The sequence below is a fragment of the Sinocyclocheilus rhinocerous genome, unplaced genomic scaffold, assembly GCF_001515625.1.
Source record: "Sinocyclocheilus rhinocerous isolate Xijiao unplaced genomic scaffold, SAMN03320098_v1.1 scaffold641, whole genome shotgun sequence".
Taxonomy (NCBI): domain Eukaryota; kingdom Metazoa; phylum Chordata; class Actinopteri; order Cypriniformes; family Cyprinidae; genus Sinocyclocheilus; species Sinocyclocheilus rhinocerous.
The window spans coordinates 46,227-64,122 of NW_015624257.1; the positions used below are offsets into that span (position 1 = coordinate 46,227).

A 17,896-nucleotide genomic window follows, 5' to 3' on the forward strand; every position below is an offset into this window, starting at 1 on the left:
GGGAAAGAAATTATAGAAATTATACTTTTATTTAGCAAGGATGCTTAAAATTGATCAAAAGTGATGATAAAGGCATTTATAATGTTACAAAAGATTTCTATTTCAGATAAATAGTGTTCATATCGATATCGGAAATATATCGTATCGACCGAAATTAAGAAATATATCGTGATATCAATTTTGGCCATATCGTCCAGCCCTAGTCACATGTATGTCACAATACTGAAAAAATAAGGAGCCAGTTCACACTAAGAACTGTAACTATAAAGAAAATAAGTATATGAGCATCCACACCAACAGACAATAAGGTTCTGTTTATGATAAGCATGCACTAAAGTTTTATCTTCTGCCCTATAGCTCGAGTTATAGTTGTGGTATAGACTCTGCTATTGGTGCGAACGGGCCTTAAACGTTTTAAAGAGTTTTAAAAATAATAATTAATTAATGTATTTATTTTATTTTGAATAAAACCAGTTATGTTCCCACATCAAACACATTTTAAGTTACTTGAAAACACTTGTATAATGCACCATAAAAAATAAATTGTAGATAAAATTTAAAAATCCAAGGCAACTTTTTAGGTTCTCTCAAATATTGTCTTAATAATTGTACTAAGTGACACTACTTTGTTTAGTCAATTTCAATTTGTTCGTTCATTAAATACAATATGCCCCATTCAGCCAATACGTTCGTCAAGACAACTAATGATTTATTATTCAGCAAATTTTCATTTAGTAACAATAAATTAATTTATTTTTTGATAGCGGTTTTCTTATAGGACACTTGATATGTTAAGTGAACTATGCTATCTTTGTTTGTGAAGGAACAATCATCCTACAAAGCAAGAGGATATTCTTTTAAATAGTTGAACATACTGTAGGCTTCAACACTTGACACACAAACCTCAAGAATGGTGACAATCAACAAATGTAAAAGGATGAGCTCTTTACATATACACTACACTAGTTATTTAGGCAAGTTCTGTTGGTCTGACATGGGTTTTTATGGTGTCTCCCACCTGGTGTCTCCTCAATCCTCCTCTGCAGCTCGGTCTCAACTTGATCTAGAACATTCTCCAGTTCATCCAGGAGTTTCTTCAGGTATTTCATGTTATAATGGTCAAACAATTTACTCTAGAGAGATTCAAACAAATAGTGTTTTGTGACATTCGGCAATCACTTTCTTGGCACTGTAAACAAGACTGTAATCTAAATTAAGTGTACATACTCAGTGAGATCATCTGTGGTCTTAGCTAATGTGCTACAAAGAGCATATGCCCAGAAAGGGTAATTATACGAATAACTGAAACTGAACACTGCATGAATGTTTACTTACTTTCAGACGTCTCTGTTTTGCAATATAAGCATCTTTAAGATCGGGATTCTCCGCTGCTAGTTTCTTAAGCTCAGATTCCGTGTTTAAAATCTGTGCTATAAGACAGAAATCACTGTTAAAAGGAATAGTTCACCCAAAATTTTAATTCTTATAATTTACTCACCCTCAGGCCAGGGGTGTCCAATTCTGCTCTAGGAGGGCCACTGTCCTGCAGAGTTTAGCCCCCCAGGACTGAGCTTAGACAACCCTGCCTTAGGCCACACTAGAAGAGTTTGTTTCTTCTTTAGAACAGATTTGAAGAAATTTAGCGTTGCTTCATTTGCTCACCAATGGATCCTCTGTCTGCAGTGAATGGGTGCCGTCAGAATGAGTCTAAACAGCTGATAAAAACATCACAATAATAATCCACATGACTCCAGTCCATCAATTACCCTCTTGTGTAGCGAAAAGCTGCATATTTGTATCCGTAATTATATCCACAATACATCAAGACGTTTTTAACTTCGAACCATTGCCTCCAGCTAAAATGCAAATCCTCTATCCATAATATTGCTTTCTCCAGTGAAAATTGATTTGTTTTTCATAAACATGCAGCTTTTTTACTTCACAAGATGTTAATTGATGGACTGGAGTCATGTGGATTACTTGTGGGTTTTTCTCAGCTGTTTGGACTCTCATTCTGACGGCACCCATTCACTGCAGACAGAGGATCCATATCACAATAATAATCCACATGACTCCAGTCCATCAATTACCCTCTTGTGTAGCGAAAAGCTGCATATTTGTATCCGTAATTATATCCACAATACATCAAGACGTTTTTAACTTCGAACCATTGCCTCCAGCTAAAATGCAAATCCTCTATCCATAATATTGCTTTCTCCAGTGAAAAAAGCGGTCCCTTTTGAATCGGGACAGAAATATGCAAAAATCAATCACCATTTACAAGCATAAACAGTCCAAAACAGTTCTAAACAAATAGCCTATATCAGTAGATGTTGTTTTGAGAGGACTATAGGGGACTTTTTCACTGGAGGAAGTGAAATTATGGATTATGGACTGGTATTTTGGCCAGAAACAATATTTTAAAGTTAAAATGCCTTAAAACCCTTTAACTGTCACCCGTACCCCCTGTGTGGGACGCCTAAGTTTACTTCACTATATTACAATTAAATCCTAATCTAATCATGACAAACTATATATCGTTGGAAAGTTCTAAGACTCCTAAATAGATATTTTACCAATGTTTTTGTTAAAAATTATGTAGGAAAAGTAATAGATTAATTTTTGACAAGAGTGCACCTCAAAAATCTACATCATAACAGGAGTTCTGACCTTTGTCAAAAAAAGTCTTCTTTGTTGCCTTTTTCTCTATCACACTTTAGAAATCATCAGAAATTATATATCAATTGAAAACTTTAAATCTCAAAATTCATCCTTTGAAACCCATTTTAAAATCAAACATTGCATTACCATGAAAATGGTACATCAATATCATGTTACAAAATGTTTTCGTTCATGAATTATAAAAATGTAAGTTTGGATCGTGCACTTTCACGTCTATGTTCAAAAATGTGAGTGACAGTTAAGGGGTTAATGATTGATTTGTTTTTCATAAACATGCAGCTTTTTTACTTCACAAGATGTTAATTGATGGACTGGAGTCATGTGGATTACTTGTGGGTTTTTCTCAGCTGTTTGGACTCTCATTCTGACGGCACCCATTCACTGCAGAGAATCCATTGGTGAGCAAGTGATGTAATGCTAAATTTCTCCAAATCTGTTCTGATGAAGAAAAAAGCTCATCTACATCTTGGATGGCCTCAGGGTCAGTACATTTTCAATTTTGTTTTGAGTGAACTATTCCTTTAATTCACAGTATTCACAAAAAATTGAAGGCTCATTTTAAGTTATTATGCTCAGTCCCCTTCTTACTGCGAATGTGGGTGGTGGCGTAAGCTGGGATGTGGGAGTCTACGGTGATCTCTGGGTGAAGGATGCAGCCATGGGTGTACGCATCCATCTGCAGAGAGTCCAGCAGTTCTCTGTAATGCTGAACTCGATGATAATACGTGCTTCCCTCTTCTGGGATCAGCTTTGGGGTATGTTCTGATTCAGAGAAGGGCACAAAGCACATATAGAGTATGCATTATGACCCAAAAATGTAGCTGCAATCTACATGAGCTGCTCTCCAGGGCAAATATCTTATTTTGACTCACCCTTCATTGCCTCTCATGCTATCCAAATTTCTGCACAGGCATGCAGAACACAAATGCAACCAAACGAAAAGAAGATAACAAATGCACTGAACACAGCAAAAGCAGCTCACAAAAAAAAAAAAAAAAAAAACATAAGCCTGCAGTATCAAACAATTACAGCTATTAACACATTGGAAATCAGCTGACATCTAATACAGACATTATGAAAATGGAGTGTTTTAAATGCATTTATTAAATGTGTATTCAGGTGCATGAGTTCATTTGTTTAGTCATGCGTTCATTGAACCCTCTGATGCATGAATTATTAAATCACTAAGACAAAACTTAATGTTTTTTTTTTTTTTACTTTAAAACAATAACTATTAAATATTCCCAACCATTTATTTTATTTTAATTTAAAATATAATGACTACAGGTCAAAAGTAGTAAGTTGTAATAATTAAGATTGTTTAATATTTTTGAAAGAAGCCTCTTATACCCTCAAGGCTGCATTTATTTGACCACAAATACAGAAAAAAACAGCAACATCATGTAATTTAAAAAAACTGTTTCTTATTTTAATGTATTTTAAAATGTAATTTACTTAAGTTATGTGACTGCAAAACTACATTTATAGCAGCCATTATGCCAGTCTTCAGTGTCACATGATCCTTCAGAAATCATTCTAATATACTGATTTGCTGTGCAATTAATATGAATTATTTTTGGTGCTCAACTATTAATAATTGTTCTTATTATCCATTTTTGCTGCTTAATATGTTTGTTTAAAAAATTATACTGTGATTTTTTTTTCAAGACTCTTTCATTTTATGGTCACTTTTGGTCAATTTGATGCATCCTTGCTGAATAAAAGTATTATTGCAGCAAATCAAAATGATTTCTAAAGGATCACGTGACACTGAAGACTGGAGTAATGACTTGAAAATTCTGACATCAGAGGAATAAATTACATTTTAGAACATATTAAAACAAAAACTAGTATTTTCAATTATAATAATATTTTACAATATTACTGTTTACTGTATTTTTGATCAAATAAATGCAGCCTTGGTGAGACATTTCCACAAACATTAAAAAAAATCTGAATTATTTCAAACTTTTGACTGGTAGTCTAGAGAGACTTGGTTAGCCATGTTGAACTAAATACATTTAAAAAACACAATGACATATACAGTTAAAGGGACAGTTATATATTATTATTATTATTATTATTATTATTTGTATGTGACATCACACCCTGAATGATTAAAAGGATTTTAAAGAAATGTGGTGAATGCATCAGAGGGTTCATCAACATTATATGCCCTTTGGTACTCTTGAATTTATAGCATTTACACTGCAATTCATGCATTCTGTAATGTAAATACTGTTTTACACACAACATTAACCCCAAATCCTAAGTGTTTACCATCACAGAAGTTCTGCTCCAAATAGTCCATGATTTGTGTGGGGTCACAGATGACATTGTCATTGTGAACCAGCACAGGAACCTCTCCAGTGGGGTTCAGGCGCATAAACCAGGGCTCATTGTGTTCACTCAGAGGCAGACTCACATCATTCTCCTCACACTGAAGACCTTTCTCAGCTATTGCCAGTCTCACCTACGACAGAAACACAACGTTCATTTGTTTGGGTGTTTCATTAGAACATTATACCAAAGAAAGACTGAGACAGCAGTTATTTTGCACTCGTACTCTCATCTTGTTTAAGAAAACAACAGCATGCCATGCTCTTGTTTTACAATTCTACAATACCATTGTAATTAAGAAATTCAACACAGCCTACACACTTGCATTACGCATCATTAATAATGTATAACTTATGAATAATTAACATGCATGCTGTCAATCAGCAATTGTTTCATTGAGGCTGCCATATGAATAGGAATAATGCAAATAATGGCAGGTTTTTAAAATATGTGAATATCACAATCAAAACAACAGATCAGATGCTGCATCCACCCTGATGCTCTTGGCCTGCCTACGCCAGAAATGTTGAATTATGGGATCTCTTACCTTCTGAGAGCTGAAAGACTGAGTCCAATGATACAAAATCAGTTTAGACTCTTTGTTTTTTGTTCTCTGGACAACCTCACCGCTGTCCTGTGACAGTGCATCCTTCTTTATTAGGATTTCCTTCTCATCCTGAGATTCACCGATGTTTTCCTCCGCCATTTTATCAGTCATTGGCCGTGTTGCAAAATCTAGTCGCCTTCGACGGTATGTTAGTGTATGTCACGCGCGTGCAGAATTCTTGCTCATCAAACGCGCTTGCAGTGTTTATTGAAATCACGGACGCGTGTGCCGATCCACAAATGCTGTCTAGGTAGTCAGCGCACTAGGTTTTGAGACACAGCCAGTGTGTTGAACGGCGCAGCCTCCAGTGGTGGTACCCAACTTCTTAAAGGACACACATCCACATTAATAATCGTGAAATGTAATATAAATACAAATTAAATATGTATGTTTACATTATTTTTCTATTTCAAAAGTAAAAATCTAATTATTACTTCTATAGTAGGCTAATCTAAAATAAAAACAGGTAACAGCTCTTTTGTTAATATTTATAGTATATGCATTTTCGTGGTTGAAGAGAATAAATCAGAAGCGCACTTTTTAAATGAGCCAACAGATGTCTCTGTAGTCTATCTTCTCTATCAAATTACATTGAGCCGTTGATTACAAACTGGTATAACAGGTTGAGATTTTATTTTTTTATTTTTTTCTGTTGAAAATTTCGACTTAGCATACATATATATATTTTTTTATCATAATTTATCATTTGCAGTATAGGCCTACTACTAATAAAAAAAATATTCGCAAATTAAAAAAAAAAATTCAAAATACTTTTTTTTGTTGCCACATTTCACAAATGCTATATTATTTTGTTAACTATCACAGCATATTAAATACACGTAAATTAAAATGTTGATTTCGCAGACACTTGGGTTTATTATATTGTATAGGCCAATATAATTCATCCATCCAAATCACAGAGATTTTACATAACTAAGGGATGGCAGCAAACATATCAACTAAATTGTTGAAAGTGATTATAGACAGACATCTCTACAAAAAAAAAATTAGGATTTAATTCAGTGTTGAGTAACAAAACAGGCACATGCTGTTTTTCATAAATGTAATATCTATATTGTATTATGTTATGGTCTTAAAGCCCCCTGCTGTCCAAGAAAATATTCAAAGCTGTTAATATAATTAACCAATTAGTTTTGTGATATATATTTAAGGGGACAAATTAAAATTAGAACAACATTAAATTAAGAAGCACGATGTCATGTTGTACCTCAGTTTGTAGCGTTTTAATTAAGTTTGATTATTGTAATTTATTATAAAGAAATCTAAATGATCTTTCAGCCCCCTTGGAAGTATGCTGAGGCCCCCAGTGGCTCCTGGGCCCTTGCTGTAGGGGTAGTGTGCGGTAATGTCATAATTTTGATAAAAAAGGGAAAACTGAATTACAAAACTAAAAAACATAGCTAGATTTCAAATTGTCGGAGAGTTGGGAAATTTCAACAATCCATGAAATGCAGGCCTACATGTCTATACATTTCTACACGTATATCCTTTTATCACATCTAATGCATCCTTTTCAACAACCTGCCAAAGCCTTCAATGCCACAATAACAAGAGGTTTTAACATAACCACATCATTAACAACATAGCTGCCAATAAATAAATAAATTTCAGTGCTTTTAAAACATTACGTTTTCAGACAAACAGACAAACAGACAAAGGCTTCCAAAAAGCCAATTTATTTTTATGTACACAAAAAAATTGTGTAGGATTTAGTTTTACAATTTGTACTCAGAAATTGTTAGTAAATTTCACAAATAATTACACAAGTAATACATTTAATTAAAAGTTACATTTTGAAATAAAAAGTTTGAAACAGTATTTTCTTGTCAATTGTACTCCAATAAACTTAAAAACTTTTTTTTTTCCAGTGTATATTGAATTTGCCTAATAAATAAATAATTATATAATGTATTGTTTTTCACATTCCAAAATGTCATGAACATAAAAAGCACATCAAAAATACAAACACACATTTCTATCAAACACCCAGGTTTCCTTTTAATGGGTTTCCAGATCCTTCCAGAATAATCATGAGTAAAAACAACGATAAAACAAATGCAAAATTGTTCTTTGTCTAGTCCAAAAAATTCCCAGGTATATGAAATTCAGCTTGGATCTTTCCAAAACATGCTGAGCTGGATAAATCATTTTGTAGGATACTTCTTTAATTTTGTTATTAATACACAATTTGTTTAGCATTTTCCATGCTTTATTTTTTCCAAATAAAGAAGACCAAAAATCTTGCTGTAGGAAAAGAGAAGTGACAGAACAGAGCATTTCTTATAATATAACCTCTGAACTTGCGCCCTCAGTGAGGGTGAAGTAGGCGGGGCTGTGGCAATGACGCGGGAGGATTGGCAGCGTCTCTCGCTGCCGCGCCGCGGTCTAGTTGTGTCTGCTCTGCGCAGCGCAGCGCCTGCGAGCGGAGGGAGTCGGTGAAACGCAGCGGCGGTTCCAGCGTGTGCGGCTTCGGTAATGATGCACTAAACCTGCCTGCTCATTCATACTCTCACAACCCAAGCAGAAATACCAAACAACAACATCTCCATTGTGATTAATTCTTCCCGGTTTAACCGTTGCTGCTGAACTCGGCTTAGAAAAGAAGGTTTAATGAAAGAGAAAGACAAGAAGCGCACGGCAACGTTACGACTGTTTTTATTTTCATCCCATTCTGAATGACGGGCGGACGGTTCGACTTCGACGATGGAGGCACTTACTGTGGCGGATGGGAGGACGGGAAAGCCCACGGACACGGCATCTGCACGGGACCCAAGGGTCAAGGCGAGTACGCCGGGTCCTGGTCCCACGGTTTCGAGATAGTCGGGGTCTACACCTGGCCCAGCGGGAATACGTACCAGGGCTACTGGTCGCAGGGCAAACGCCACGGGCTGGGTGTTGAAACCAAGGGAAAATGGGTTTATCGTGGGGAGTGGAGTCACGGGTTCAAGGGTCGATATGGAGTTCGGCAGAGCACCAATACACCTGCTAGATACGATGGGACGTGGAGTAATGGACTACAGGATGGCTATGGAGTCGAAACCTATGGGGATGGTGGTAAGTGCCACTGCAAATGCCATTTGTATGTTTAGGGATGAGAATCGTAAGCAGTTGAACCATTACTTTTGTCGATTCCTTAAATGTCCCATTAATTATTCTTTTATTACTTTTGAGGAAGAAATGTTTGAAATAAGACATTCTGTGATTTACAGCAGACTTTTAGCCTACCAAATGATCATTATTACAGGTTTAGCAAATCAGGGATAGCCTACATTTTATTCTGTGTTTACAAAGACAAATGTTAATCCTACTCCTAAACATATATTATAATTGCGGGCCTAAACATACCAAAATATGGTAACGTATTTGGTATTTCATTAATTGATTAATTCATAAATATAGCAAAACTCGTATCTTTGACTACAACGCGTCATATGAACAACCAGTCAGTTACGACGCTGATTTAAGCCTTAAGTACAACATAACACTGTAACAGCTGTTGCTTCATTTCGATTCGGACATGACGAAAGTAATAACTTGCGGTTCAGTGAGTCAGATTCAATTCAGTAACCGCTCCGACTGATTTACAAACGTTTTTGATTCACTAAAAAGAACCGGCTCATTAGAGTCATTCCTTCGGGAGTCGGACACACTTTGAAAACGCTGAATGTTTTTTTTTTTGATTCGCTAAAAAGAATCGGATCAAACGTCTCATTCGTCTGAAAATTTGTCTGCTCATAAATACATCTCTGAGAACTTTCTGGACCACTGACATGAACTGGTCGCATTGTTTTTTTTATTTGTTTTAGTTTTTTATTTAGTTTTAAAATTCCATTAAAGTACTTTGATGGCATAATTGTGTACATACATGCCAAGCATTATAGCCTACACACAAGTAATGACAAGAAAAAGAAATGTATAATATTACAATAACAACAAAAATAAGATTAAAATAAAGTGATACGTGTTGAATAAAAATAAGATTAAAGAACAATAAAATAAGTATCTCTCTCTCTCTCTCTGTGTGTATATATATATATATATATATATATATATATATATATAATAAACACCTATCAAAACATTGCAAACAAAAAATACTGTAATAGGCAATGTGTACATTGTGTTTTTCAATATATTGATGATATATTCTTTAAAAAGAGCCTGATCATGAGAGTCATTCACTCAAGAACTGTACACACACTGGCCTCGCTGTATGGTTTTGGTTCACTAATAGAACCAGCTCATGAGAATCACTTGTTCGGGAATCAGACTGCACTGAACGATGTAAGTTTTATGCAGTAGATTCAGTAAAGTTCTTCCCACTGAATACTAGGATACAATTCCATAAGAATTACATTTAGAGAATCTTTAACATAATAGAACGTCTTAAAAAAAGGCCACAGGTCATTGCCATTGGGTGTAAATAAAACCCAATCTTTTCAAAGTACACTGAAGAATTTCTGGTGCATGAGAATTAATATTTATTTGTATTTATTTTACATAAATGCACAATATATTGTAATTTACACATGGCATGATTTGACCAAGATTGTTAATTAAACTTGTGCCACAGTTTGCTCTATGCCTTTCATGGCATTGCAATGTGACATCCAACATTTACCTTATGTTTTACATTTTGGAGCCTACATTAGTTTCCAAATTAGTTTCGGGGTCTGTGTCATTTGTGTCAGTGATTTTAGATTAGGCTGACTCTGATGAACACTGTGAACCTAAAACACATTTGTCATGCATCACTGAAGGGGCAAGAGAATTTAATTATCCAATTTTCATCAGTTACACTGCGCTGTTTGCTTACTTGATCTACATGAGTTTAATGTTCCTTTCTGTTTCATAAGGCACATATCAAGGCCAGTGGATGGGGGGCATGAGGCATGGCTATGGTGTGCGACAGAGCGTGCCTTATGGAATGGCCACCATTATCCGCTCTCCGCTTCGCACCTCCCTGGCCTCCCTAAGAAGTGTGCAAAGCAATGGCGCTGTTCTGCAGGATGCGGTATCCGACACACCAGTTGGAAGCCGTGGTGGTTTCGTGCTGAATTTTCACAGCGACACCGAAGTCGTCACCGGGAAGAAGAAGGGCCTGTTCCGCCGTGGGTCCCTCTTCGGCAGCCTCCGCCAGCTACGTAAATCTGACTCCAAAACGTCCATCTCTAGCAAACGGAGCTCGGCGCGTAGCGACGCCACCATGAGCCGCATCAGCTCCAGCGACGCCAACTCCACCATCAGCTATGGAGACGGAGAGGTGCCCGATGAGTACACCCCCATGGAGGACCATGTGGACGCCACCACCACAGAGTCCTACATGGGCGAGTGGAAGAATGACAAACGCAATGGGTTTGGAGTCAGTGAGCGATCCAGCGGGCTGAAGTACGAAGGGGAATGGATGAACAACAAGAGGCATGGATACGGATGCACAATATTCCCAGATGGAACCAAAGAGGAGGGGAAGTATAAAAATAATGTGTTGGTGCGCGGGATAAGGAAGCAGCTTATTCCTCTTAAAAACCATAAAACTAAAGAAAAAGTGGACAGGGCTGTGGAGGGGGCTCGAAGGGCGTCAGCTATCGCCAGGACTAAAGTGGAAATAGCAGTGTCAAGGTAGGGCACCTCCTTTGCTGAAAATTCTTTTGTAAAGCCAAAAATGAAAATGTACAAATTCTGATGTGGTTCCAAACTCATTTGACTTTCTTCTTCAGTGGAAGGTGAAAGGAGAAACGTGGAAGAATTTAATAGCCACTCTTTTTCATATAAAGAAAGTGAATGGGAATCTGAGCTGTTGAGCTCCAGAATGACAAAAAAGTAGCTACAGGTATATTCCAAGTCTTCTGAAGCCATACAATGGTTTTGTGTGAAAAATAAATAAATAAATAAAAAACTGAGCCAAATTCAAATCTTCCCCTCTACTGCAGTTTTTGCCTAAAACTAAAATTATTAAAAATATTTTTGTTAATTTAAATAATATACACACACACACACACACATAAATATTCAATAAAAAAAAACTTGCCTTTGCGACTGACTAAAATAAAATACAAATAAATAAAAGCAAAATATAAATATTGGGGGGGGAAGTAATAAAAAATCACTAAAGCACATAACAAAATTACTATAACTTAAACTAAAAAACTTAAAACATAAAAATTTCAAAATATTAATAAATACTACATAAATAATACTAAATTAACACTGCTCCACTGTAACTTTTATATCTCAGTTGCTCTTCCATATATTCATATTCAATACAGAAAGATTTTAGTCACATTTTGGTCTGTTACACAAAGCTATCATATGATTTTAAAAGACTTTGTACATAGTGCAGTCATGACTGCTTTCATGATACTTTAAAGGGGTCCTATTATACTTTTTCACTTTTTCAACTTTAGTTAGTCTGTTTTGCAATGTTACAAAGCTCAAAGTCCACTTCAAAAGGAGATATTTTATTTAACAGAAATCACTTTTCAAAAACTACAACGAATGACTCGTTTGGTCTACAACGCATATTTTCCGGGATTTGTGATATCACAAATATCGACGAATGGGATGAGACCTGGTTGAGCTGCACTAGAGAAGGCAACGAGTGTTATCACTATGTCGGAGACATGCTAGCTTTCCCAAGGCAGACGAACTTAGAGTGGTTACCATCATCTCTTCCCAAATCGCGCTTAAATTGATTTGATTTTGACGCAATATTTACACTGAAGCTCGCAGGCGGCTATGGTAAGGGGCATGACATTTCCCGACCAGGCGCCGAGTGCTGCCAATCACAACACACTGGCCCAGCTAACCAATCACAGCACATTTTGTATTTCAGAAGGCGGGCCTTCATTTGATACAGGAACTATTCGAGCCGTTCATGCCAGACTGGGGAGAGAGGTGTTGTAATAATGTAAAATATGTGAAAAATAATGTGTTTTTCGAACAACCTAGTATGAGAGCCTGTTCTAGTACACCCCCAAAACAAAATCAAGACTTTGTAAAACAGCATAATAGGACCCCTTTAATGGTGCGTTTTTGTCATTTTGGAGTTTAACAGCATGGATCATATGGCCAGTTCATTCTTCTCCTTTTGTAGTCCATGTAAAAAAAGTCAAATGTGTGTTGGAACGAAATGAAGGTGAGTAAATGATGACAGACATTATTACAAGAATATATGAGTGTCACAACTGTAGAATCATCACAGTTTAGCAATATATCATGTCAGTCATGACAGGTTGACTTGAAACTGCTGTGATCAAGTGCATCAGGCACATCAAGGCTTCTGTAACATTCCAAAGATTGTTACTGCTTGTACTGTTAAGCTGTGATGTCTGCATGATTCAGACGTATGGTGTATGGGGCATTTATTTAGATGTCATTTATTTAACCATATGTCGTATTTTAAGTTGTCTTCTCAAATGGTTAGAAAGTCTGAGTTTTGAAAGGTTGTGCAAGCAACCTTTTTGAGGATTGGTGTCTATTATTTGTCCATAGCTCAGATGCACAGGGAGCAGTTATGGGGTCATACATCTCATGTACTGTACCCTATTATGATGTTTGTTCCCTTGCCAAGAGCCATACTTGACAGACACTTTAATGGATGTGTTCTGTAAATCACTTCAAGGCACATAAATTCATAACATCCTAAACAGGTCTTGGGAAACTCATATGCTCATGTTCCTTCCATTGACCAACCAAACAGATACTTTGCCCAACATCTTAAATCTTCTTCAGTCTTCAATAGACCATATTTCAGTATAATACAGTAAGTTATGTGTGAATGTAAACACACACACACTGTATGAAAATAACCAGTGGATTTGAGAGGTTACTTGCAGCCAATTTCCATTAGTGAGTCAATGAAGGATTTTAATATAGTGAAAGCTGTCCTTATGTGCTCCCACTCTAATGTTGAACCCACTGGATGAGCAAGACCCTTGGTTCACAAATTAGTGGGCTTGCAACTTCTTAATGGGCTTTAATTAGACCTTTTGAAAACTTATTTTTCAATTACATACTAGAAGTAAAAGGATAGGTTTTGTTGAGAAGCAACACTGAATAAGATATTAAGACTTGTCATACAGTAGATTGTATCTTGTATGTAAGTGTATTTTGTCTTAATGCACTGGCAGATTTTTTTCGACTGTTTTTAAAAAGGGGGAAAATCTTGCAGTGCAGTAAGACAAAATATTATGCAGTTTTGCTTCTTAAGTAAATTAATTTAAATATTTTAGATATTCTAAATATTTGAAAAATGCTGCAGTATTGCAGAGTATGTCCAGCTCAGGTGATCAGATACAGTGAAATTAATGAATTTTCATGTATAATACCATTCAAAAGTTTGGGGTCCATAAGATTAAAAATAAATAAATAAATACTTTTATTCAGCAAGGACACATAAATTGATCAAAAGTGACCATAATTACTTGTTGTAGAAGATTTCTCATTTCTATTTTAAATAAATGCTGGGAAAAAAAAGAAGAAGAATCCTGAAAAGAAAACGTATCACGGTTTTCGCAGAAATATTAACGACTATTTTCAATGTTGATAATAATAAGAAATGAAGACTGGAGTAATGATGCTGAAAATTAAAGGAACACTCCACTATTTTTGAAAATAGGCTCATTTTCCAACTCCCCTAGAGTTAAACAGTTGAGTTTTACCATTTTCAAATCCATTCAGCCGATCTCCGGGTCTGGCGGTAGCACTTTTAACTGTAGCTTAGCATAGATCATTGAATCTGATTAGACCGTTAGCATCTCGCTCAAAAATGACCAAAGAGTTTCTATATTTTCCCTTTTTTTTTTTACGGCAGCAAAGTTCCTTGATTATTACGCCGGAATGAGAGTATAGTTCCTAGCCATATCGGCCTAGAAACTTTTCACTTTTCATTTTCCGTCGGTCTTAGTACACGAAAAACTCAACTGTTTAACTCTAGGGGAGTTGGAAAAATGAACCTATTTTCAAAAATAGTGGAGTGTTCCTTTAAGCTTTGTCATCACAGGAATAAATTACGTTTTCAAATATATTCAAATAGAAAATGTGTATTTTAAATTATAATAATATTTCACAATATTACAATTTTTACTATATTTTTTATCAAATAAATGCAACCTTGGTGAGCATAAGAGACTTCTTTTCCAATAACATTAAAAATCTTACCGACCACAAACTTTTGAATGGTAGTGCAAATAATTTCTAGATTTTCAGTCAGAATGGAAGACATTGTGACATTTTAATGACCAAAAGCTAACACAGAAATTAGGTGATCGGTATTAAAGGGGTCATATGATGCGATTTCAAATTTTCCTTTCTCTGAGCATAAATTCTTAGTTCCTGTGTCACTCCAACTTGGGACTGAACCTATTTGTAACCTTTAACCCTACCAGGCCCACTAACTTTTCAGCCCTGATTGATATATTATTTTATGGGTTAAAGACCACCGATAGAAGTGAATGATTGTTGGTATGTGCACGTCTGCCTCATGTATGTGTATCGGCTGTCTGATGACCCTTATGTTCTGACCTCATGTTAGTGATCAGCCAATCAGTAAATAAATAACATGACGCAGAATATAGGCTGCACTTTTGCTGCTAGTGTTCAAAGGGGTCATACAGGTTATACAGTTGGTTTGAGTGCCACTTTCAGTCTATTTACAGATTCTGTATTTATTTGAACATGGAATAAGCCACATAGCAGCACATACTGGGCACCATTAGCCGAGTATCTGGCATTTGTCCCTCTCAGGAGTGGTCTGTCTTCTGTGGTTACCTCTGTCTCAGCGAGCAGTGGGTCAGGGTTACAAGACTTACGCTCCAGGGTCATTACCAGTGCTATGAAATTAAAGTAAAGCCATTTTTACTATGCATTACTTGCATTCAGTTACAGCTGAGCAAGAGTCTTGGCTGGCTAGCAGTGCTTTAAAGATTAATATAGTAATACTCTTCACTATCTTCACTCCACCCTAGAGTATATTCCCTTCAAAGGGTCGTAAATATAATCCCACAGGCCGGGGGCAGGGGCAGGGGCAGGGCTTTTGCTGCGGTCAACAGAATCTGCTGTTTTAGGAGATAGTGTAAAAGGTTAACTAGCGTACTTGGCCTCACTGTGAAAGAAAACGTGACAGATTCAGTGTCAGGACAACTACAGAATATATCAAGTTCACTTCAGGTGTTAGCAAAGAAAATGGTTGATGAGAGTGAGCTTTAACTTAGTTTGCACCTACTGTTAGGTTAAATCTCTTATTAATGGACAAATGAGTAGCATTTCCTTGTTATCACTTCTTAAAATAAAAAGACACACCCTAAGCTTCAAAAAGAAATGAGAAACATATTCAAATTAATCAGAGGCTAATGGTAATGTTAGCCGATTGTAATGCTATTATGCCCAGGTCATATTTTAACCCAGAGTCAAAGGAAAAAAGTTATATTTGCATATATACTTACACATTAAGAAAATGAAGCTGTTTTTGGGACTGTAAATTGAGAAATTCCGCCACAAATAAACATTTTGGTTTATTATATTTTCATTACTGTAATACAATGTTTTATATTTACAGTAAGAATATATATTTCTTTAACTTTGTTATTCATTTTTATTAGCGTTATATTCATATTATATTTATCAATTATATTTATCAATTCAACATACTACCATGATGAATAAATACTTTACAATTTAAATAAAATATATATATTTTTTCATTTAGGAGAATTAGGGCAGAAATTCTTGAAAATGATTTTTATTTTTTTTATAATAAAGATGCTAAAATACGTTTCATTTTCTTTAAAAAGAATACAATTTCTTGTTTTTTGTTTTCGGTTTTGACATAAAATATGACCCTAGCAATGATTTGAAAAATATGAGGGTCTCATTAAGGCATGAATATTTATTAACTCTCAAAAACGTTGGGTGGCACGAACATATTAATTCATATAAATTTCTAAATGTGGCAGAATTATGTACAAACCCTTCCTCCCCGATTTATAATGACAGCTTTGCCCCTGGTTATGCTAGTGATTATGAATGAGAGAATGAGCGAGGTAAAACAACCCTTCAATTTCTCCTCCCACCTTTTCTCACCCTCTTCACACTCAGCTCCATTTGATATTAGTCATTAACCATAAAAAGGAGGGAGTAAAGGAGCGTTTAATTGTTCAGTCAACCTACAGCACTGTGCGCTCTCTCTCTCTCTCTTTCTCTCTCTCTCTCTCTCTTTCTCTTTCTCTCTTATGCTCACTGATATGTCAGCAGCACAGAACTCAAGCTGACTAAATAAGGCAAGGATGGAGTCAACTTATCAGCTCTGGACAGAAATACATAAGCCAGTAGCAGTTGATACAGTAGCCCATCACTGCCTGGCTGTCATCTGCCCTACGTGCCAATAGACTTCACAAATGTTTATCGCAACCATGACTTCATCTGCATTTGTCTCTTACCCACATGCAAGCACACAGATATAAACAGTGACACACACACACACACTTTGAGCCAGTTATTTAGCAAAGGAAAACAGTAATTATGATAATAATAATAATGACATATGACTTATAATGTTGAATGTTCAGGTCATTTTGTTGAAAAGGCTTAAATTAATTAATAGAAAGATAATTAAATATATTGCTTACCATTATTCATGTTTTTTCCACATTCTTATTAGTATTGTTCTACCAATAAATTGTAGAGTTTATTTGGTCACCCAACAATAACAGAAAACGGATATTCATAGGGAAATTAACTTAATTATTTTATGTACTTTTTGCATAAATACTTAACTTTTTTTTTAACTAACTTGTAGCATTTTAAGTTTAACAGTTGAAAACAAAGTTAAAAACAAATGTACAACAACAATGCATGACTATAATGGCATAATAAAAAAGAATGACTATTTTCATTATTATTACTGATTAAACATGTATAATATATATTATCTTTTTATTGTTTGACTAATATTTAGTTAAAATTGTGTCAAAAAACAAATATAAATAAATTAAAAATAATTTCTTAATATGTGACCCTGGACCACAAAACCAGTCATAAGGGTCAATTTTTCGAAATTGAGATTTATACATAATCTGAAAGCTAAATAAATAAGCTTTTCATTGATGTATGGTTTGTTAGGATAGATACAACTATTTGAAAATCTGGAAACTGAGGGTGCAAAAAAATCTAAATATTGAGAAAATCACATTTAAAGTTGTCCAAATGAAGTTCTTAGCAATGCATATTACTAATCAAAAATTAAGTTTT

The 17,896-nt window shown here is 35.4% G+C and overlaps 2 protein-coding genes across 2 annotated transcripts in view; one reads left to right on the forward strand and one right to left on the reverse strand.

Moving 5' to 3' along the window:
* The window catches only part of LOC107740053 (ganglioside-induced differentiation-associated protein 1-like), a 7,808-nt gene extending 1,879 nt beyond the window's left edge, over positions 1-5,929 (reverse strand). Inside the window, exons 1-5 of the mRNA XM_016552331.1 lie at positions 5,570-5,929; positions 4,963-5,155; positions 3,271-3,444; positions 1,336-1,430; positions 1,019-1,133 (exon numbers count right to left, since the gene is read on the reverse strand). Of these exons, the coding sequence (XP_016407817.1) occupies positions 1,019-1,133; positions 1,336-1,430; positions 3,271-3,444; positions 4,963-5,155; positions 5,570-5,740 (748 nt within the window). The 5' untranslated portion in view covers positions 5,741-5,929. The remainder of the gene's footprint in view (positions 1-1,018; positions 1,134-1,335; positions 1,431-3,270; positions 3,445-4,962; positions 5,156-5,569) is intronic.
* Positions 5,930-8,032: 2,103 nt separating this feature from the next.
* Positions 8,033-17,896, forward strand: part of LOC107740042 (junctophilin-1-like) — a 49,408-nt gene continuing 39,544 nt past the window's right edge. The window contains exons 1-2 of the mRNA XM_016552321.1: positions 8,033-8,704; positions 10,507-11,269. Coding sequence (XP_016407807.1) covers positions 8,326-8,704; positions 10,507-11,269 — 1,142 coding nt within the window. The 5' untranslated portion in view covers positions 8,033-8,325. The remainder of the gene's footprint in view (positions 8,705-10,506; positions 11,270-17,896) is intronic.